Source organism: Scatophagus argus, chromosome 3 (assembly GCF_020382885.2).
Source record: "Scatophagus argus isolate fScaArg1 chromosome 3, fScaArg1.pri, whole genome shotgun sequence".
Classification (NCBI taxonomy): domain Eukaryota; kingdom Metazoa; phylum Chordata; class Actinopteri; family Scatophagidae; genus Scatophagus; species Scatophagus argus.
Window position 1 is genome coordinate 9,221,556 of NC_058495.1, and position 24,627 is coordinate 9,246,182.

A 24,627-nucleotide genomic window follows, 5' to 3' on the forward strand; every position below is an offset into this window, starting at 1 on the left:
GTAGATAAGTAGAGTATTTGAGTTAACAAGTATAGTTACATTCCACCTGTACTCTACAAATGACAAGCGAACTGACAGCCACAGCTCTTCCTGTGAGGGTTTCAGCGCCCCCTGCTGTCACAGAATTTCGGTTAGAATAAAAATGCATCCTCTTTCACAGATATCATTTGTGCTCCAGTTTACTTAAATTAAATCATTAATATTACAAAGACTTTTAAATAACATTTAAATATAATATAATAGTATCATATGTATTGATAAACCCCTTCCACCACTGACTTTATACACCATTATAAGTTTCTCCGGTTCACAAAAGAGGCGCACCATATCCGGTCCGACTGTTAAATCTTTCCGCTACGAGCGGGCAGTATCTCCGGTCTCGTGTGAAATTGTACATGTATGTGGCAGGTACGTGCAGCAGCGTTTTTAACAAAGATCATACCACAGACAAGTTTAAGCAAAGCAGCAAGTGGGTTTCGTCTGTTAAATTCACATGCTAGCTGCCGTTCACCTTTTGTAGACGTTACTCGCATAGAGCAGAGATACATGTCAAGTCAGCCCAAGAGACTCTGCACTGAAAACATGACCGTTAAAAAGATTGGAACCCACAACGGAACTTTTCATTGCGACGAGGTCTTGGCCTGTTTCTTCCTTCGTCAGCTACCCGAGTACAAGGTAGGTTCAGCACGCTGTAATGGGCATAATGGGTATCTATTTTGTTCATAGAAGCACGGCTCTTTAAGTTTACATTTTGTGTTGTTGCTGCTTTAAATTAAACCCTCTTGATAGAACTGCGTCTTAAAGGTGTTCTTTAAGTTTGCTCTGACCGTTAATTTTTCTTTTAACTTTATTCTTCTGTCAGAGATTCCTTGTCACGTTTTAACACTCCTAAAGGGGGTGCTGCTGCACAGATAGATGGAGCTAAAGGAGCCATGACATACACTATAGACCTGTAATAATTCTAGGATATTCATACATTTTAGATTTTAGGAGAAAATGCCACATCTTCAGTATCATGTCATCCAGAAAATAAATGTAAAACTTGAGCTGCCAATTGAAGTTGTTCCTGCACTTCCCTGAAGAGTTTTAGTGACACTGTAAGTCATTTGTTGTCTGTAACGACTGACAGTCAGTGTCTGTAACAGTTAAACATCAGAGTTGCACCCTCTTCAGATGCTTGATTGCAGATCTGCAAAACGATCTATTTATTGCACAGGATGCCGAGATCATTCGGACCAGGGACCCCGCACAGCTGGCCGAGTGTGACGTTGTGGTGGATGTGGGAGGAGAGTTTGACCCAAAGAGGCATCGTTACGACCATCATCAGAGGTATGACTTTGTGACTTATAAGATGCTGCATTAAGTTTGTTATTATTATTATTATTTTTAACTTTGATAGTTGGCTGGATCTAACACTGAAGAATATACTGATGTTTTGTGCTTCGTGTCCAGAACACAATTACATTTTCATTGTCTAGAGAGAAAATAAATTTCTCTGTGGCTCCTGTTCTGATATCACTGAAGCTCCCTAATTGCATGAATCATCTTTTCTACTTAATCTCCTTCCTAAATTCTTGCTTTCACTCAAAATATCATGACATTGCGTAATCAACCTATTCCAGGTGTCTTGTCAGCTTAATGTCCTGATGATAATCAGCGGTAGCTTTTATGACCACGGTGGTAAAGATATGCCAGGGCTCTCTTCCTGGCAGGTGGTTAGTGATAATTAGTGCTCCTTCAATTGAATGGCCCCCTGCTGTTGGTTCACGAGGCGCAGAGAGTGCCACGACACTGTCAGGGGCCAGGAGAATGCGGCTGTCACTCACATGTGCGTATGGGGGAAAGATGGTTGTGATGGCGCAGATGAATGTAAGTGGGCTCGGGTGCTCAAGGAAGTTGGAGAGGCAGCTGACAAGAACAATTTGTCCTCGTTTCAATGGCACTTTTTCAAAACTGTGACAGTGTGCAGATGAACTTGACAGCAGTACAAATACATTATAGTAAGATGTAAAATAAGAACATGAAATGAAACTGTTAAAGGAGTAGTTTAACATTTTAGGAGATATGCTTATTTGCCTCTTTCTTGTTGATTGTTTGGTCTAAACGAATAGTATGTCTGTCATCCTGTGTGGTTTTACCATCTGCCAGGCCAGGAGTGTTTTGATCACTGTAACGTACGTAGGCGAATACGAGCTTTTTATCGATATGAACTTGGAGGTCAGGGATTGTAGTTCATCAGAGTACTTGGGTGGTGGAGGCATAGGGTTCATACAGAACAAGAAATTCAGTCTGCCGACATCTTGAAATCCGACCACCTTTTAATGTCTGATGATGTCTGATTTTATAACCAGAAAAAAGACTAAACTTTTAGTATTTGAGGTACAGACTCAGAAATGTTAGTAAAAACAAAACAAAAAAAAAAGGTAATACATCGTTCGCATAAAACAAAATTTTATGTTGTGTACCTTGTATGAAATGTGAAATATGCGGGTCTAATCTGATTGTCTGGGCTAGCGGTTCGAGTGACAAAGCAAAAAGGAGCGGGGCGAGTGGGCAGCCTTGCAGAGTTCCAGTTGTGTTTTTTTAATACTCTAAGACAACTTGTGATGTGAGAAACCTCTGCAGAGTTGTAAAACTTTGAGGTAGTAAAATTAAAGAGAAAATGTCAGTAAGAGTAGCATGAGATATGTTCTCTAAACACAGACTGAGGGTTAATAAAGCACAACAGATTAGATCTGGCGGGGATTATGTTTGTGGTTGTTCACACTAGAAATGCACTCGCTGCTCCCACTCGGCAAATAAATAAAAGCAAGCAAATATATTTTTGCATCAGTGACACAGTGATGAATGTGGTCTGCATCTCACAGATAAAGCCTATTGGGACATAGTTTAAGTTGCTTACACTTGCTGTGTGTTATTTGCAGGCCAGCAAAGGATTCGTGAACACAGCTGCCACCACCACCTTAACATGGCCAGAAGTCATTCATTTAATTTTGCATTAAACTAATGCAAAGCCAGCATGTGCTGGCTTTGGAGTGGTGGGAAATTCCTGGTCAATAAAATAATTTTTATAAAGCCTTTGAATTTATATTGATGCTTTGTACAGCGTAAAGATTCATGAAGCACAGTTTTTCACGTCTTAGATAGAAAGCAATAAAGTTATAGGCAGTAGTCACAAAGTGCTTCATAGAGAAATAAAGAAGAGTAATCAATGAACAGCAGATTAAATATGCAAAGAGATCATACATAAGATAAGTTAAAGCATAAAATACCACATGCTACCTGAAATCCTGTTTGAACAGACTGGATTTTAGCTGCTTTTTCAGAGTCCACAAAGTCCAAAGACCTCCAGCTTGAAAGCACAAGTCTTAACATGTGTCTGAGGTACGCTTCAAAAGCCATAGGACGAGGCCCTAAGAGCTTAGCTTGTTTTGTGCTTGTCCAAAAGTCCCATTATATATTGTGGAGCCCAGCAGTGTAGATAATTGAGCGCCAAAATACTAATACTTTCGTTCCCTCTTCATTTTATGTTCTGCTTCACTGACTTACCTTGAGTTAGTTCTGTGTGGTAAATGCTAATTTGCTAGGGAATATAACCATCTTTGATTTCACACAAACAGTTTGATGACTTCTCTTTTGGTAAGCACTTCTTTCTCTGCCATTCTCCATTTCACTGTGTAATTTTCTCCTCGCTCATTCACTCCCATCTCCTGATAATCAGCATAGAAATGCCTCAGCTTGGCCAATTAGCCCTTTTAATGGCTGTGATTACCCCCTGCTTCTCCAGCATGTCACTCATTCATTTGACGATCTTTTTTCCGCTGTGCTGCAACCCAAGCATCCTAATTAAGCCTGAATTAAATGACCAGCAGTGGCTGGAAGCTGGAGCCCACCCATCTCAGCACGTGGCTGAGGAGAAACCTCCGGTGGCTTTTATTTATGTGCTCACGCTTACTAACACGCTGGAGCACGCTTTCTCTCTGCGGTCAATGCAGACTCACTCTCTGAAACTGAAGAGAATATTTATGGATGCAAGTTTCTTTTATTGATATCTGATATGCAGCCAGTCATGTGCAGCATACATCTGAATGCAGCAGACATTTTATTGAAGAGGCCAGTTGCAGGAAAAATGTGAATGGTGTGTTTATGAGCGGAACACTAATGTTTCATCTCCCAAGCCTTTGCTTTTGTATTGAGTGCTGGATATCATCTGGCCATAGAACAGTGTGTGTCTTTCAGCTTTGGTATTGATAAAAGCTGATTCCCATTTACTTTGTGTGTTGCATGGCTCTTGTTGCTACGCAAGAATGCTGCTCTGACAGTTGAATACTTCAGCCTCAACTTAATTAGATTTTTTTAAAAATATAAACAAAGATACTCAGTATTTTAACGTCACTACAACATTTATTAAGGTAGGGATTGGTTTCAGTTCTTGTTGTTGATTGATCTGATGAGAAATTTCTTAAGTAATTAATTAAAAGTGAAAAAATAGAAAAAACACAGCTTCCCAAAGCCCAAGGTGACATTTTCAGGTTTCTTGCTTTGTTCAACCAACAGTCCGTAACTCACAGAAATTCAGTTTACATTGATATCCTCACAAATCTTTAGTTTCTTTGTTTGTTAGTTAGGCTGAGTTGAAACGATTAATTTATTGATCGATTAGTCAGTTGACAGACAATAGGTTTTGTCAAGCAAAAACAGGCAATGTGAGGATTTTACTCTGCAATTAAAAAAGATATTTACAGCCTTATTTTAGTTTAATTCTAAAATGCCACTCATGTGTTAGCCGGTTACAGACCCTGATACATAGGGGCTGTTCTGGGCACAAGTAAGGGTGTATAAAATGGAAGGCATGAGTATCAAAACATCATGCGCACAGCTCAGTAAGCTATATGATGACCTTTTCACCCACTGTGAAAAGAATTTTAAAGGCCATTTCTGGTTGTGGGCAGTCAGCTAACAGAAAGTCTTCCTTCTGCTCAGGACCTTTTCAGAGAGCTTTCACAGCCTGTGTCCAGAGAAGCGGTGGGTGACCAAGCTCAGCTCAGCTGGCCTAGTCTACGTACACTTTGGTCGTCAGCTGCTGGCCCAGCTGACGCAGCTGAAGGAGGATGACGGGCAGCTGGAGGTGCTGTATGACAAGGTGAGAGGGGAAAGACAACAGATTTATACCGGCTAGTGGATTAGAAACCATTGTGTTTTCTGCGCAAGATGGAATCAGATGTTTTTATCACGTCACTCATATCAAAAACATTTCCTCTGTCAATGAAATGAGTCGAAACGCCATCGATTTTTTTTTTTCATGGAATTGGAAGACAGAGCAGAAAAGACTATTCAGATGTAAGGAAAGGTTGCTTGTTGGTTATTTTGCTAAAAGAAATTACAATGGATTTACTTACTCCATGTTGGTTCCTTTAAAAACAGAAACTGCAGTCGTTCTCTGTTGTTCTCTGAATGATGAATGTGTTTGTTCAGGTTTATTTCATGACATTCAGCCTTCATCAGTCAGTTGGCAGTAGAGTGCGGTTAGAATTAAAAGGAGATAGACAGGGATATGGCCAAGTTCCTCTTGCTACATTCAAACCTAAGACCCTGCAGTTATATTTAAAGCATTTCAGACAGCCGGCCAGCAGGAGGCCTTGGCACTCTGCGCAGTTTTGATGTCCAGGCACATTAAGCCAGCCAAATCTTAGGTCACCATTAATATTAGCTCTGTTCACTCATATTATCATTGGCCTTTTGATGTGCGAGTTTGTTTAAAGTCCCAAGTAATCCTTTTACTTATGACTTTATTTAAAGATGTTGCATGTCTCGTCCTCTGCCAGTTCTGAGGAACTGAACCGGACCTCTATTTTTGCCCCAAAACTTAGTTCCACTTCTAAGGCGCTTGCAAAATGTCAACTCTTTGGTGACTGACCTTTCAAAGTACTGAGGAGTGGACTTCTCAGGACTAAATATGTCTCCACGTCTCTGTTCCTCCTCCAACTCTTTTCAGAGTTTTGCTATTGAACTGTAAAATAGCAGCAATTTGAATTTTCATTAATGACCTACTGTAGCTGTGCACTGAGGTCTTCAGTAACTGCCCACACACTGTGACCAGAGGGACTTCAATCAGGATAATTGACTCACAGGACATTTATCTCTTCTTAACTTCCCTTCCTTGAATGAGTACAATGATAAAGCAGCGGGTTCCCGAGATGTTACACATTCATAACCTGTCCTGTCACATCTGACTCTCAATTCCCTGATTCCCTGCAGTTGTACGAAAACTTTGTGGAGGAGGTGGATGCTGTAGACAACGGCATTTCACAGTGTGACGGGGAGGCCCGCTACTCGGTCACCACCACGCTGAGTGCACGTGTCAGCTACCTCAACCCATGCTGGAACAGCAAGAGTCAGGATACTGAGGTGAGGGACTGCGAGTGAGTGCAAACCCACAGGGGTTGGTCTGATGCTGCACGTTTACGATGTATCAGGCTGATGAGATTGTGTATGTGTCTTTGTCTGTGATATAAGATTATTTGTGTCTTTCAGTTTTTTAAGGACCACGTGACTTCACAATGAATAAAACACGAATACCTCTCAAATTGCAGATATTTCCACAGCCGGGGTTTTGATTTTACTATTACGGGGTTAGGTTTAGTGGCATCTAGTGAATGTCTTCACTTACACAGAAAAGAAATAGTTATGTCAAGTGCAGCAGCATCCCAACATTTAAATAACAACACAATTCATTAGAAGGAGATGGAAGAACATTTGTGTTTGTGGCCACACAAACAGTCGTGGATCAGCGGTTAGGGTGTCGGACCCGTAACCGGTGGATCGCTGGTTCGATTCCCCGTACCGGTGTCCATGACTGAGGTACCCTTGAGCAAGGTACCTAACCCTCACTGCTCCCCGGGCGCTGCACGCGGTCGCCCACTGCCCCGGGTTTGCTGTGTGTGTGTGCACGTCACTTGGGTGGGTTAAATGCAGAGAACAAATTTCGTTGGAGTGAGTTCCCTCCAATGACAAGATATGTCACTTTAACTTTAACTTTAACTTTAACAACAACTATAAATCAGGTGCTTCTATGTACAGTACACATCAGGATATCCTGAAACTCCATATGTGTGACAAGTGAACCCTGTTTGGTTGCACATTAGTGTGTCACACTGCTCTGTAGATACACAAAACGTGTTTTATCATTGCGTGGAAATGAAAATTTTCCCATCACATAAACAGTGAATATGTCTTCTTCTCTTTTCGGTTTGCTCTGATCGGATTAAAAGTAACATTTAACATTTATTTAACATAACGTTTCAGAATGTTGATTTATTTGTTGTGGTCTATACAGTGGCTTGCGAAACTATTTGGCCCCCTTGAACTTTGTGACCTTTTGACACATTTCAGGCTTCAAACATAAAGATATAAAACTGTAATTTTTTGTGAAGAAACAACAACAAGTGGGACACAATCATGAAGTGGAACAAAATTTATTGGATAATTTTAAATTTTTTAACAAATAAAAAATGAAAAATTGGGTGTGCAAAATCATTCAGCCCCATTGAGTTAATACTTTGTAGCGCCACCTTTTGCTGCGATTACAGCTGCAAGTCGCTTGGGGTATGTCTCTATCAGTTTTGCACATCGAGAAACTGATATTTTTGCCCATTCCTCCTTGCAAAACAGCTCGAGCTCAGTGAGGTTGGATGGAGAGCGTTTGTGAACAGCAGTTTTCAGTTCTTTCCACAGATTCTCAATTGGATTGAGGTCTGGACTTTGACTTGGCCATTCTAACACCTTGATATGTTTTTTGGTGAACCATTCCATTGTAGCTTTTGCTTTATGTTTTGGATCATTGTCTTGTTGGAAGACAAATCTCCGTCCCAGTCTCAGGTCTTTTGCGGACTCCATCAGGTTTTCTTCCAGAATGGTCCTGTATTTGGCTCCATCCATCTTCCCATCAATTTTAACCATCTTCCCTGTCCCTGCTGAAGAAAAGCAGGCCCAAACCATGATGCTGCCACCACCATGTTTGACAGTGGGGATGGTGTGTTGAGGGTGATGAGCTGTGCTGCTTTTACACCAAACATAACGTCTTGCATTGTTGCCAAAAAGTTCGATTTTGGTCTCATCTGACCAGAGCACCTTCTTCCACATGTTTGGTGTGTCTCCCAGGTGGCTTGTGGCAAACTTTAAACGACACTTTTTATGGATATCTTTAAGAAATGGCTTCCTTCTTGCCACTCTTCCATAAAGGCCAGATTTGTGCAGTATACGACTGATTGTTGTCCTATGGACAGATTCTCCCACCTCAGCTGTAGACCTCTGCAGTTCATCCAGAGTGATCATGGGCCTCTTGGCTGCATCTCTGATCAGTCTTCTCCTTGTATGAGCTGAAAGTTTAGGGGGACGGCCAGATCTTGGTAGATTTGCAGTGGTCTGATACTCCTTCCATTTCAATATTATTGCTTGCACAGTGCTCCTTGGGATGTTTAAAGCTTGGGAAATCTTTTTGTATCCAAATCCAGCTTTAAACTTCTCCACAACAGTATCTCGGACCTGCCTGGTGTGTTCCTTGTTCTTCATGATGCTCTCTGCGCTTTAAACAGACCTCTGAGACTATCACAGTGCAGGTGCATTTATACAGAGACTTGATTACACACAGGTGGATTCCATTTATCATCGTTAGTCATTTAGGTCAACATTGAATCATTCAGAGATCCTCACTGAACTTCTGGACAGAGTTTGCTGCACTGAAAGTAAAGGGGCTGAATAATTTTGCACGCCCAATTTTTCGTTTTTTTATTTGTTAAAAAAGTTTAAAATATCCAATAAAGTGTGTTCCACTTCATGATTGTGTCCCACTTGTTGTTGATTCTTCACAAGAAATTACAGTTTTATATCTTTATGTTTGAAGCCTGAAATGTGGAAAAAGGTCACAAAGTTCAAGGGGGCCAAATAGTTTCGCAAGCCACTGTATATATCTATCTATATATATATAAAATCATAGATACATTTTAACATTGAGAGGCAGAATATCACATAAAAATCCGGAATAACAACATCATATAATTGTTATTAATTTATTATCATATTTTTGCATGAAATAAATATTTGATCCCCTACCAACCAATAATAATTCTGGCTCCCACAGACCAGTTACTTTTCTATTAAGAACCACTCCTAATCTCAACTCATTACCCAAAACACCTGTGTCAATTTACATCGTTATGTAGCTGTATAAAAGACACATGTCCATGCAATCAATCACAATCAACGTTTCCACCATGGCCAAGACAAAGAAGCTGTCTAAGGACATCAGGGACAAAGTCGCTGCCAATCTCCTTCGGTCTGGGGCTCCATGCAAGATCTTGCCTCATGGGATATCAATGGTCATGAGAAAAGGAGGTCAGCCCAGTACTACACAGGAGGAGCTTGTTAATGACCTGAAGGCAGTTGGGACCACAGTCACAAAGAGAACCATCAGTAACACACTACACCGCGAAGGATTAAAATCCTGCTGCGTGCGCAAGGTTCCTCTGCTGATAAAGGCACATGTACAGGCCTGTCTGAAGTTTGCCAAAGAACACCTGGACGATCCAGAGGAGGCTTGTGAGAAGGTGTTGTGGTCAGATGAGACCTAAATCGAGGTATTTGGCATCAAGTTCACTGTGTTTGGAGGAAGATGCTTTGGGAATGTTTGTCAGCTAAGGGGACAGGACGACTTCACTGTATCAAAGGGAGGATGAATGGGGCCATGTTCTGGAACATGTTGGGCGACAACCTCTTTCCCTCATTGAGAACACTGAAAATGGGTCATGGATGGGTCTTCCAGCATGACAATGACCCAAAACATATGGCCAAGGCAACAAAGAAGTGGCTCAAAAAGAAGCATATTAAGGTCCTGGAGTGGCCTAGCCAGTCTCCAGACCTCAACCCATTGAAAATCTGTGGAGGGAGCTGAAACTTCAAGTTGCCAAGCGACATCCTCAGAACCTTAAGGATCTGGAGAGGATCTGCTAAGAGGAGTGGACCAAAATCCCTCCCAAGATCTGTGCAAACCTGGTGCAAACTGCAACAAATGTCTGAGCTATGTGCTTGCCAACAAAGGTTTCTCCACCAAGTATTATGTCCTATTGTCCAGGGATCAAATATTTATTTCATGCAAAAATTTGATAATAAATTAATAAAATGTTTATGATGTTGTTATTCTGGATTTTTTTTTGTGATATTCTGTCTCTCAATGTCACAACGTACCTATGCAGCGAGGGGAAGGGTCCTCGCTGTAGGGAAACTGCACTTGTTTTCTGCAAACTTTTTTTCTGCAAGTTTTTTTTCCCCATCTCCGAGGAGTAGCAATTTGTTTTTTCACATTTCAATTCACATGATCACGTCAATATTCCTTGTCCTCGCACTTTCATCCAATTTTCCCCACTAACTCACTCTGTGAGGCAAGACAGCTCTAGATATCAGAAAGTGTGAAAGATTTGTATTAAAAAGTGTTTGGCAGGCAACTTGATGGTAGACTGACCTGGTGAGCTCGCAGCAGTGCCTGTTAGTGATAATTGAAAAAACTAATGGTTTTTCATCTCCTCCATCCACAACTGTTAAAATTCAGCGACACCACAGCGCCCTCAGTCAGATGCACACAGATCTGACTTCCGCCTGACAAACAGCATGTACAAGTGTTTGTGATATCATGTCTTTGTGCCTGTATCTGTGTCTGTAGCTCTTTCTTGAGTTTCTGCTCACAAGACTTGGAGAGAGAGTGTGAGGTCAGACTGGGATTTGTTCAGCTTTATTCAACACACAGTTTCACTTATTGTTTTAGGCATCAGTGTTGGAATCCAGAGGTGGTGCAGCAGTGACTTGCATGATCATGAACTCAATTTTGAGTTCATGAGGATTTCTCTCACCAAATGACATCTAAAATTAGTTGTCAAAAACAATATTTCTGACTGACCAATATGACGCAGTATTTCACTCGCATTCTTACACTGTATTTAACAGTAGCATGTATACTGTATGTACACATTATTTTATAGGAGGGTTTCAAAAAAGCTATGAAGATGGTTGGGCAGGAGTTCCTGGACCGGCTGGAGTTCTGCCAGTCATCCTGGTTGCCAGCTCGTGCAGTGGTGGAAGAAGCTGTTAAGGGGAGGCATCAGGTACAAACCCTTACCCAGTGTCTCTCTGTTGCTCTCAGTGGATTGGCAGAAATGGTGAAATTGTAGTTTAGTATGGAGCCAGGCCTTGGAAGAAAAAATTTAACATTGAAAAACTTGTATCGTTGTTGAAAAAAATTTTGTATTGCCAATGAAACAGTTATTTCAACAAAAACTTAATCAAAAACTGTTCCACTGGGGAAAAAAAACAATACATATGCATCACTCTCACTGCCACCCCCAAAAACAACTTAAAGAAGAACTCTGGGTTTTCTTCATGCCTAATTTCTTCTATCTCAGGTGCTGCATGATTTTCATTTTTGATGGTCCCATGTTTTTTTTTCCCCCCAGTTGAACATTTTTAATCTTTTCCGTTTTTGCAGTACAGGTTTTTCAATGCCAGTGTTTATTCTTTCGGTTCAAATTTTCATTTCAGTCGTATATTGTTTCTTTTTATAATGCCAAAAATTGACTGTTCTCATGTTGAGAAGCTTGATTATGAAGCTGTAAAAAAATCAAGCCATTGTTAGACTATTCTTTCTCTTTGTCTTTATTTTCAAAGAAATCCTAAATTACACAGAAAACTGCTGTTGTTTCTGAAGGTCCCCATTCTTTGTGTCTGCCGTTTACCTTGCACATTAGTAACACATGATTTTCTGGTTCTCTTCACATTTCCAGGTAGATCCCAGTGGGGAGGTGGTGATGTTCTCCCAGGGTGGGTGTCCATGGAAGGAGCATCTGTTTGCCCTGGAGATCGAGCTTCAGGTGGAGACGCCTATCAAGTTTGTCCTTTACCCTGACCAGAATGGACAATGGAGGGTCCAGTGTGTCCCCGCTGGGCTCAACACCTTCCAGAACAGGTGTGACTTCTATTTTTAGTTACATTTTATTAAAGGTTATTTAAATGCCATTTCTGCTTCATGGGGGTACAGCTTGTGATTCCATATGTGGAGGGAGACTCTTGCATGAGTTACCTTAGCATAAATCTAACATATAGAACGTGCTGAGATGTGGCGACGCTCACTCACACACACAAAATCCTCCCACCGGATTTTTTTTTTTAAACATTTGAGGAAAACACAGTGACAGGCACAGATCTGGAGTGTCCCACACATGCTGAATTGAGTTGCATTCTGGTGACAAAGATGAATCATGGTGTATGCTACAACTTTCATGCTTACTGGACCATTTGACAGCTACTCGCAGAGGGTTGATGTGTCATCCAGTGAGAGAATAACTCCTGTTTGGATGGAAATATTTGTTTTCAGGACGAGGATTATCTTTTGTTGTTCTCACATTCCTCTCTGAGGAGTTGAAAGGATGTAAACACTCCCAGAATCTCAACAGAGACACCTGAGCCCTTTCTCCATGCCTACCACTCTAACTCACTCTCGTTTTTATTTTCCTTTCCCAAATGTAGCAAATTTGGCAGACAGTACACGCTGGTTTGCTAGTTTGCTTCTAACTTAAACGTACTCCAGGATTTTTATGAGGTTGAATTTTGATTAAGTTTAGATTGTTCTGTTGTATAAGCAGCAATGTATACACACAGCTGTCACGTAATATGAATGAATCAATGATTTAGGCCTCTGAGAAGTTATTTGCATTATTGACTGTTTACAGTCCCATTTGATCTTTAGATAATAACACTGGACAAATCTGCGGTTCAATGTGCTGTGTTAAAGAAAAATCTTTTCTGTTGCATGGGAAGAATTGTCAGATGATCAATGTTCATCTTTCATTCATCAGTTTCTCTGACAACTGAAAACAAATTCAGCAAATTTGATGTAGTTAAAAAAAAAATTTAACAGCCAATTGAGACAAACTTACTCCTGCACCCAGTAGACAATTTGAGGGAGGTAATGGGTGATGCCTTCCCCCTTGTAACCAAAATGCTTAGAACTAAAGACTAATGTAACAGATTCTCCTGTGTTTATGTCTTTGTATATGCGAAATGGTTTGTCCCCTGAGAATTGCAGTAAAGCTGCTCAAAGGCAGTGGCAGTCGGCAGAGTCGTGTTGACACATGTAGAAGAGGAATAAAAGGAAGCTGTTCCTGGTCATTCTAATAGTTGTTTATTAATTTATCGTTAAATCTACCTTGTTAGGCAAATCCACTTGGTTACACTTAGCTACATTGTTGGCAGCTTTGTTTTGTTTCAGTGGGCCACTGTTAGTGTGTTTGTCACGCAGTTGTGATTTGTGCTGTGGTGCAGAGACAAGGGCCCTTTTAAATTCAGCATGGTGATTTATACTGATCAGGCACAAAAGTAAATCCAAAAACCTAAAATTGTGTGTTGTATGTTCCTTTCAAGCCGCTAAGGTAGCTCCAACCTCTCAAGGCATGGACATAAGGCATCTGGGGGTATCCTGCTGTGACACCAGGACATTGATGGCAGGTCCTTCAGGTTCTGTGTGTGGCAAGGTGGGACCTCCACTGACTTGATTTGTTCCAGAGAATCCTGTGAATGCTTGAACAGATTGAGATTTTATTTTTATTTTTCTCAAGGAAATGTATCACCTTTCACTGGCTCCTTGCTTTACAAAGCAGCACCCTGCTGTATAAATAAGACCTGCAATCATTAAGGCTACCGCTGGGGAAACCTAGTAGTGGAAAAGGTCCTGGACTGTGTTCCCATGAAAAAAGCTGCATTAGAATCTGTCATCTTGAGGGACTTGGGACTTGAAGGGTTAGGGCCAAGGGGGAGAGCTCTTTCTTTGGTGCCACCCAGGGTCTTGTTGTTCTTGAATGTTTTTTATTGTGTGGGTGAGGGTGCATTGTCCTGGGGAGTTAGGGGTCATTGACATGAATGACAGGACCCAAGGTTTCCCAGCAAAACGTTGCTTTGTTATGAGATGATCAGTTTTATTCACCTTACCTGTCAAAGCTCGCTGGCAGGATGTGACGAAAGCCAGTATTTTCTTGGCTGGATGAGAAAGGTGGAGATTGCCGTCAGACCCAGAGTGGCAGGCGATGAAGACTACAATAGTGACCTGGTGAGGTTTCTCCCTAATCTCTTGAGCAAGTCAGCTTTTCTGCTGTGGGACAGCCTTTCTGGTACATTAATAATTAGACTGTACTGCTCTTAAAGAGAAACTGGAAGCAGTGTTTGGACGGAGATGGTTCACAGAATGTTTCAGCGCCATCCTTTCAACTCACATACATGCTAATGGATCTTGGTGGCGTATTACGCTGATGTGAATCAGCTGTTCATGGAGGCATTCCCAGACTCTGGGACTGTTGCGCAGAGAGAGTGTTTTGTTGCTTCCTTGCTGGCCTGGATCTGACCCTGAAGGCAAAATGCCCTGGAGGAGGCGTTGGCTGTCGCGGAGCAGTGTGAAAATATCAGGGAGGCTCTGCAGAGAGAGTGTGTGAGTACCTATCTAGGCACTCATCTGGTCACAGGGGGCTTCTTCTGTGCATTCTTTGTCCGTTACAGATATCTTACAGAGAGCTGTTGATAAATTGAAAGAGGAGATGTGCTTTATGAGGATGAGATTAAAGAAACCTATAAGAACCAGAGACTAGGGGCCTGTTATGCTGGAGAGTGTGGGTTCCACTCTTCCTATTGGTACGCTGTAGGTGCACCTATGCTGAGATGGGGTTCCAGACGAGAGGGTCCTGTGATGGACACTAGGGTCGTTCTCATGATCATGAGCAATTTCTGCTTCAAGGGGTGATCCTTGCCTGAGCTTCTTCAGCAGCCTAGACTGTGGGTTGGATAGTGTAGAACCTGCCAGACTTGCAGGTCCCTGATTCCCAAGCTGAGGTGTACTGTGCGGTTGTCCCAGGTTGGACTGCAGAGGGTGGCTGCAGATGTTCTGGAGCCGCGTGTGACATTGCAGGACATCGGGTGTATTTTGGTGGTGGAAGACTACTTTACTAAGTTTGTTAACCTATATGCCCTGCAGGAACAGCAATAAGAATAAGCAGAAGTGATTCAGAGCCTCTGTTGGGGATTATGAAGGACTTGAGGCATTGGTTTCAGCTAATGTACTTGTGCCCACCTGTGTGTTGGACTCTGAGATTGCTGGATCTCTGGTGTTTTGTCTATGGTCATGAGGCTGTCACTGAGTCAGTCACTAGGCTCAAGTCTGCTGAGAGACAGAAACTGTATTATGACAAAGATATTTTCCACCTTCTCTGGCCCCCACATATTGTTTTGACACTCCTCTCTCTGGAAACCGCAAACCCCTCAGGCCCTCCAACCTCTGGAGTAACAATGAGTCTTCTGGAGTTTGTCATGTTTTGTTGTTTGTCATGTTGAGTTTCCTATATGTTTGGGCATGTTTCTTTTTCATATTTCTTTTCGGGTGTATCTCTGGTTTATGCTTTGGCGAGTAAGGGACCTCAGTGTTGTTTTGGTAGTGGCTAAGATATGCATGACCAGCTGTGAATCTGTATGTCCCATTTGTTATTTTATCATTAAATCTACCCCATTAGGCAAACCCAAGAAAGCTCACCAACAATCTGACATTACCATCCCTTTAGCAACAGCTCTACCTCTACCATGGCTAAAAAGCCTGTCCATGCATTTGTTGTGAGCATTGTATATTTTATTGGGCAGCCATGACTCATTCAGAACACTATTGGTCAAGTTCTCACGAAAAAACTAAGAAATTGGGATGCACAACTTTGGTTCTCAGACCTCTGCACAGTCTACATACTTGTCAAAGTACCAAATAACTGTTACTTGTTTATAAAGCCCTAAATTGATAACAGACAGTCAGTCTGCTTCTGTGCCGCAATTCTTCAGAAGTCTTACATTATGGGTAGAAGTATTAGGTCACCTGACCATTACACCAGCAGGGAACTTAATGACATGCAGTAGAGCATCCATTCCAGTTGATCCCTAAGGTGTTGGATGGGTTTGAGTTCAGGGCTCTCTGAGGGTCAGTCAAGTCCTTCCACACCAAACTCATCCAATCATGTCTTTATGGATCTTTTTTTGAAAAGGGCCTTCCACAAACTGTTGCCACAAAGTTGTAGCATTGTCCAAAATGTCTTGGTATGCTTGGTAAGCATTCAGATTTAGGGGTGTACCCCTCACTTCCAGTGAACCCCTGAAAAACAGCCCCATAAAGAGGTGTGTCTGGATATCTTGTCAATACAGACTGATCTGCTTATAAAAAACAGTGGAGTAGCATTTAGTTTCTACGCATAATATATTTGGAGATAATTTCCTGAATATCTGAGTTTTGCACCAACTTTAAATGTTTAAATTTTATGTTTGCTGTTACTATTCTTAAATTTTCAGACAATTTATTTCTGAAACTGTACTACTTTTATTCTTTGTATTTTTCTTCACTTCATGATATGCTGATTTATTCTTTCCTTGTGTAAATCACTTTGAATTGTGTTTGTGCAACACATGCCCTTCCTTGCCTTGTGCATCATTATGTGCAATGCTGGTTTTGTCGAGCCTTTTCCTTCTTTTAGTAATAATGAGGTCTCTCAAGCCTGAGATTTAAAGATGCCTCATCTGTGCTCATTAAATCACGTTGGTATCCTTGTCTTGTCTCTCCACATAATGACAGTGATAACAAGACGAAGAGCCTCTGTGTAAATTTGTCAGATGATTAACACCTCTCGAGTTTGTGTTTGTTGCCTCTAGTGAAATCGTTTACCTGAGGAGCCTCTCGCTCTCCGACCTGCAATGCTGCTCTCAAAACGCCATCAGCATTCCCACTGGAGTCCTGTAGTTGGTGTGTTGTTTGACTGGTGCCCTAAATCCCACAGTACAGCACACATCATGAATGTATGGCCAAGGAAATGTGCTCCAGGCTTTTCATGCACAACACATTTTCAGTTTCATCTTTCACCAGATACTGACTGAATCCTCATTTTACATTTGGAACAGAACATCTCTTCAGCAGCCATGTTGCAGCTCCATATTGTGGTTCCAGTCGGCACAGTACCCACATTCGTTAAGTGCTGTGACTCTAATGAATCTCATATTTTTAGTAAAGAGCAATACAGAGTATATAGGTAGTAGCCTTCTCAGTGTTATCTGGTTGTTGCTGGTTTAGATAACAGACATCACATTAGATCAGCTGTAGCTAATTAGCTGTAATTTGGTACTGGCGGAAATGGAAATTTTAGACGTTTTCTGGTTAATGTGCTCCATGCAGCTGGTGTGTTTATTTAGCAAAAGATTGTGAGTGACAAGATGCACCATCGCACAGCGCCATGAGCACGAGTTCAGTGACTTGTAGGTCAGAAGGGACCATTAGAGCAGTGACTCATCTTTTAGATGCTTTAAATGAACATTATATTACAGTGCAAATCACATGTTCAGGTTATGACCATGAATTAGGCTGCCAGTAAAACCAAAACTTGTAACTGCACTGCTTCTGCCCTCTCAGCTAGTCAAAGTGGTTAGACATTTTGGAGTTGTAGTTATTTGAGCCTTTAGTTACTTCAAAATGGGAAAATCGTATAACATTTGACGGCATTCTAAAGATAAGCAGATTCAGTAATGGATTTCAATCTGATTAAAATGCAGTCACATCTATTGCTACACCTGAGGCTGCAAATTGTAGCTCTGTGAAAATTATTTGCTTGTGAATCATCTAAGTTTTGTGTGTGTTTGTGTCGTAGCAGGATGAATCATAGAAAACTGAAATACATTTTATTTTACCTCTATCTTTGGTCTTGTGGACGTCACACTTTTCTCTCACTCCACTCACTCAAATTACTAGATTATAAAGAATTCTGCAAATCTTTGTACATAATATGTTCAGCAGCAGTTCAGGGTCATTCAGCTCTGTAGCAAATGATAAATTGTCTATCATATGAAATTAAATGCCACCCTATTGTCTGACTTCTCCATTCTTATTAGCTATCTTATTAGTTATTTTCCCTGGAGCACAAATCATCATTTGAGCAACTAATTATTATTGTGACTTCTGTTTTGTCTGTTTATCCCAACCCCCCATCTTGATGATTTTAGGGAGCAATTTTCCTTCATGTTGAATGCAGATATTTTTTGGTACCGTAGAACATGTTCTATGTAGTTTCCACCCCATGGATTTAAGGCATTTATTTGTTTGAAGTGTTGAAATATAAGTGATATGAATCTGACACTTTTTTTAATCCACGAAGACTGAGCTTACCTAACCATAAGTAAATGTACTTTGTGTAATAATGACCTCAGTGACAAACACATTCCATTTGTCACTGTGTTAGTGACTGCTTCAAAATAAAAGCGGCCTTGTGTTTCGCCAGTTGAATATGTTTTTGAGACATAGCAACGGTTGGAATTGTTTAGTTTGCGTTGGCAGTAACCTGGAACAACTTTAATATAGAATTAGGACAGTCAACAGTAAAGACTGAAGCTGATATCAATGAGATAACATTAAAAACCCTAACACTGAGTTACAGTCATGTTTCCTGTTTTTTACTGTGGCGGACACAGCCACTAACAATGAAAATTGTAGGGAGGTAATACATTGAATGGCTGTCCATAAATAGCTCTAAGGCGTGTTTTGATCTTATGAAAATGTAGTGATTATAACTCTTATTCTCCACATGTTGATTATACTATGGCTACTTCTGCCTGGTCTAAAGATTGAAAGTGCCATATATTGTACAGATTGTAGAGCTCTCTTAGATAAATAGTGATTTGGTCTATAAATCCAAGTTACTTCACAAATGTGATATCTTGGATATACTTCATGGCTTGAGGCCTCATTGCAACTAGTGCACCTGTCCACCCTTAAAACGTCTTGTTAGCCTTGACAGCATGAGTCATTATGCTGTTATCTTGGTTTGACATGTCTCATTATTGTTATACTGGGTTGCCCAAAGACGAGGGAAAAAAGAGAAATGGCTTTTCGATTCAGTCCTGATCTGACTAGTGGCTGCTCGGTTACATGTCTTCTATTGTTACCTCTTTCTATTAGGTCCTCTCATTCTCTCTCTCGCAATCTCTCTCTCTCTCGTGCAGTATTTCTGTCTCTGTCCTATTATCAGTTTCCATTTCATCACCTTTTTTCCTATCCTTCTCACTGTCTTCCCCATTAGCCCTACCCTCCCATCATCTTCCCATCATCCACCCTCCTCCTATCTTGCTGTCTCACCTTTCACACATTCCACCTTATCCTTTCTCTAGACTTGTTCCTCTCCACTGCAAAATCTCATCAGAGGCTTTCAGCTAAAACGCAGACACCTGATTTGTGGTCATAGAGCACTTTGGAGATTTAATTTAATGCACACATGACAGTTGTTGTGAAGCTGCATGACAACAATGGCCTGTGAGGTGGATAAAAAAAAAAACATAGCTACAGATGGCTCTTAGCTCTGGGTGGCCTGCTTCCTCCCAGTGGGCATGTGCAGACTCTGCGAAAGGGTTGTTGTTATCACCTGTGTCCCTGCTACTGCACCTTTGGGGAAACAGGTCTATTTTTATCAGGATCACATCGCTAAGGAAATGTGAGCTGGGAAGAAGAGGAGCGGAAGCAGTTCTTCCTTGGAGATGTACTGTGTAGGATAATGCAGAAGGTTGACTACAATATGAGCTGAACCAGAACATAAACCTGTTTTACTAGAAAACAACACACTGGCTGCTGTCATTGTTATCTCCTGTGCCTTTGTGTTACAGTCACAATTGATGATTTTTATTTTTCAAAGAATAATTTGATCAGTAAAAGGTCAGAAAATACTGAAAAATGCCCATCACAACTTCCAACAGCACTAGGTGACATCTTCTGGTCATTCCTCATGTCTGACATACAGGCCAAAAGCTAAAGATATTCAATTAACTGTCACAAGTGAAAGAGCAGCAAATTTTTAGTTCATGAGAAGCTGGAGCTTGAATATATTTTGACATACTTTGTTCTCAGAAAAATGTTGAAAATGATTTGTTGAAAATGGTTTCTAATTATGTATTTCTTAACTAACCAGTCAATTAAATTAATTATTTCAGAGTTAATCAATGTGACATCGTAAATTAAAGGTGGATAAAAAATCATCTTCTTTGGCCTGGAAATATGAGCATTATAGTCACATTGAAATAACTCATGTAATTTCCCTTCAAATAGGCCCTCTGGTAATATCGCTTGTCTAGATCACCAGTATGGCCCACATTGAAAAGATAAGAAAAAATGTGTCAAGTGTGTAAAAGCTCAAGCGCAGAGATGAATGAATTATGAGTCGGCAAGCTGCAGGAGGATTGAACTCCTCTGCATGTACACATGTGTGTCTTATCATTTTGGAGAGGAAGACTGAGCAGAAGGTTGAAACTCTGCACAGTTCCAAAGCAATGTGGTGGATATTTTATGTTTTAATGACCCGTTATCTCCAACATATCTAATCTTGAGTAACATTTTTTCTCCTAATGAAGCACTAATTCCCAGTATCTGTCTCATTATGGTATATAAAGATCTTGGGGGCGAGTGAGAACTTAATTTGCTAATTGTCTGCTTATTTTTAGACAGATAATTTGGAGAATCAGGGCTTCCTGGCCTGTCATAACAACAAGCCCCCCCCCCCCCCCCCCCCTTCCCTCATTACCAGCCCTGTTGACCTTTCCTCTTGAGCTCGTTTTCCAGCCATACTGTGGAGCTATCGATTGGCTGATTCATTTAAGAGGGATTAGGGGTTTGCCATGCTTTCCTCTCCATGTTGTCCAGTGACAGTCTTAACAACAATAATAATAAAACTGTGTGGAGCTGACATAATGGCATGGAGAGCAGACCTGGAGAAGAATTACGGGTTGCAGTACACATATGCATGTCAATTATTTGATATTATGGTTCACTCTTGCACTAGTGAAGCTCCTCATTGTCTGGCTATTATAAGTTTGACGGAAATATTACAGAATAGCATTAGATATTCAAAGGGAAGCAGAATCTCTGGTTAAATAACCCTTCAAAATGAAGAACAAGGGAAGACACTTAACTCATTTCAAACTGCAGCTGTGTTTGACAACCTTGTCACTTTATTTCTGACAAGTTAGAATTCTATAATTCATCAAGCATATGACAAAGAGGAAGACAAGGCTGAGGTTGGTGTGACATTCTTTTTTGTGTAGATTTAGCCTGTTTTTAAGGCATTTCAAGTTTATTTCAGAAGCAGCGGAGGAGCGAGAGGTGAGCGATGAAGGGATGAATCAGAATGAAATCAGAATCGGAATGAAACATTGCTAAATATATCATTACTTTGAGAGGAATATAACAGAGATAATAACACCTATCAAGGTATGAACACATACACATGCACAAACAGCGAGGAGAAAGGGTGATGTGATTTAAATGATGTGCAGAGGTGTATACTACATGCAGCAGGTGGTAAGTGAGCTGCTCTACATTTTTATGAATTTTCAGCCTCTGAACGCTTCATCCTGAGACACTTTGTCGAGGTCAGCTCGTAAACCCTTGCAGAGCCAATCTTTTAACTACTTCGTAAGATTGCCTTTTGAATCGGTTGTCATCATATGGCCTCCCAACTACTGTGGCAATCTCTGATTTTCCGCATTACTGGAGAAAAATGAAGCTGCCTTGTATTGGTCTATTTGCTGGGGCTGATTGTGGAGGTGCTGTGTGTGAGGGTTACTTCACTTTACCTTTGACAGCAGGAGTTTTTCCGGTCATGAAATCTGAAAAGAGCCATCTTTGTGCCAAGAAGTAAAGAAGAGAATTATCATAATCTCACAATGTCTTTAAAAATGTTGTTTTTGTTGCATTTGGGATTAGTGATTCATAGTTTTCTATTTAGATTTTTAGTTATCTATTATTCTACTATTGTTTTTCTCTTTTAATTGATTAATAAAATGTCAGAAACATGTTGCAGCTGCATTTAGTTTTATTTTCTTCTATTACTGGAATTTTGTTCACATTATTTATCAGTCCAGGGCTGGTTTTATAATTGCAGTTTTTCCTGGCTGTGCACACTTGTACAGCACAGTGTGTTTTTCAAAAGCAACGTGTCAGCAGGAAGTGAGCAGCTGACTACATAGTCTCCATCTCTAAGCCAACTTGCCCTTCTGTCTTCCTGTCCCAGGCTGTCCCTGCTCGAAGAGTGGCGCGGCGTTCGTGACGAAGCACTGTCGGAGCTCAGCGGGATTAAAGGCTGCATCTTCGTCCACGCTTCAGGCTTTATTGGCGGGAACAAGAACCGGGAAGGAGCCCTGGAGATGGCCCGGAGGACCCTGCAGGCCGCAGCCCAGTCCCCTGCAAATGGAAGCAGCTGAAGAGCCAGAGAGGACAGCCAACAGCACATTTTGTTCTGGGGTTCAGTCTTTAGAGAGGATAGCAGAGCTTGTTAGTATGCTAGCTTGTTTGTCCCAGCCAGGGCTAATGTTGTTTTGTTCTGCCTTGCCAGGGTGGAAATGGTATGGAAATGGAAGCCAAATAACCTTGACCCACCTCCCCAAATACCTATATTCCAACAGGAACTCTCTCTGAATTGTAAGGTTTGCTCATGTCATTCTCCTGCTCTGTGTTCTAAATTTTCAGTCAGTTTGGTTCTTCATTTGTAATAAAAAATTGCAGATATTTAGATTGTAAACATTTGGTTAAATCCATCAATAAATTTTTGCTGAGTCTGCACATATCTCTCTTTTTCTTATTGCCCTTTTCAAGGGAATATGATGCACACATTTGGTCTGAACAACATCTTCAAAGCCTGTGAATGCCACAGTCTTACCTTTCAAGGGTCAATTTATATAGACACCTGGACAGTGGTTCATCCTTTCATTTCCAACACGCTGACATTAAACGTAGCACTACAAAGAGCGGCAGAGGCTACTTCCGCCTGGCTACAAGATCAAAGCGTCAATAATGAGGCCTGATTAATTCTGAGAAATTAAATTTTCAAATGGCACAAAGAGGTGCTCCTTATGGCAGCCGGTGTCGTGACAAGGTTACCGACAGCGGGATGAGCCGCACAGTCAGTTTCCCTGTAATAAAGTCACGGGATGTGCCTTGAATTTCCTCATCAGTACTCAATATTACATATTTTCTCCCTCTTATCTCAACCTGTTATTCCTCCCTTATTGCAGTCTGCCCTCCTGCTGCCCCAACGTAACATATTGTCTCTACAATTTGATTGCTGTGTATTTTATTTCCATCAGTGCCAGTGTCATTGTGCAGACGCCACAGCAAACAAATAGAACAAATGTTGTTACTTACAGCTGCTAATGTTGCTCTGCTTCTTTTCTTTTTTCCTTATTTGTCTGTTCAACGGACTGTGCTCTGACTGAATCCTACTCAGAAATACAAACATTTAATACCTTTAAATTGAGCAGTTTACAAAGATAGCACAATGTCATAAAGATACAGCTAATCTATATTTAGTCTCAAATTTCAGCTACTGCCTTATTGTTTCCTTTTTAGATTGCATTGGCTATTTTTGTTGCATCTTATTTTTCACACTACCTTTGTCTCTCTCACTCACTCACACTCACACACACACACACACATACACACACAAACACACACACGCAAACACTTAAGAGTTATTACTTTCCTCTGTATTGTGCTGGACCTCAGCCAAGGTCTCAATCCAATTTATACACATTTTTGACAGCCTTTTATAGTCAAATGGTTCATATTGTAATCTCTGCCAACCAGTGCTCTGTTGTTTAGGGAGATACAGAAGATGACCCTCCTTTCCTTGTATTTACCTCACTGACTGAGGCAGCAAATGTGTATTCACCACAGCTGTGTAATTGCAGACACTTTGAGAAAAACATCAGACTTGAAAGGAGGAAAAACTGACTCAGAGGCTAATATGTATTGATCTGAATTTCCAGCCACCACTTTACCTTTGAACTCACAATTTCAGGATTATTCCTGATCAAGTGCACTTGCCTGCATGCTGTGCACTGGAAATCACAAGATGCTCTGAATTTTAAAATTCAGAGCATCCTCAAAAGCTTTTTTCCTGTCTCTTCATATTTTTTAGCCTATGGTCTGGTTTTTCCTCCTACACAATCAGACAAACTTGCCAGCACTAAGTCCTTTACTGTCATCCAAATTACCTACAAAGCAACATTTTTTTAATACTTTGTTTTGTCAGCAGGGAGGCTTTTCCGTTTGCGTTGTGGTTTCTAATGACACAGCAACAGACCAAACCTCTGTGTTGGTCCTGGACTGTAAGCAGTTTTAAACGACCAAAGCCCTGGCAAGTCCCAGTTGGTCACACTGTGGAAAAATGGCTACTGAGAGCCTCAGCAGAACACCTGCCCCCAGTCTGACCTGTTGTTAGTGGATTCAATCCCAGGAGAATAACAGGCTAGTTACAAGAATTGCTCTGCTGCTTTTATATCTCTCTCCCACTCCATCGTACTCGACATGCAGTTTGTGCTTTTTGTCCTCCTCCTCCTTTCTTTTCATGACACAGTTAATAGGCAAAATCATAGCTTGGATGTGCTCTCTGTCTTAGAGGAGTAAATTTCTGCCACTGGCTGTCAGATATTTTCCATTGCCTCTATCAGTTTACAAAGTTACTTATGGTTCGTTCACTCTTCCCCTCG

The 24,627-nt window shown here is 41.0% G+C and overlaps 1 protein-coding gene across 1 annotated transcript; it reads left to right on the top strand.

Annotated features, from left to right (window-relative positions):
• Positions 1–323: 323 nt before the first annotated feature.
• myg1 (myg1 exonuclease) lies at positions 324–22,701 on the top strand. Its single transcript, XM_046383273.1, has 7 exons — positions 324–675; positions 1,217–1,329; positions 4,984–5,143; positions 6,259–6,408; positions 11,031–11,153; positions 11,829–12,010; positions 22,152–22,701. Exons 1-7 carry the CDS (start codon positions 400–402, stop codon positions 22,339–22,341), a joined length of 1,194 nt encoding a protein of 397 aa, XP_046239229.1. The 5' UTR covers positions 324–399; the 3' UTR covers positions 22,342–22,701.
• Positions 22,702–24,627: the final 1,926 nt, after the last annotated feature.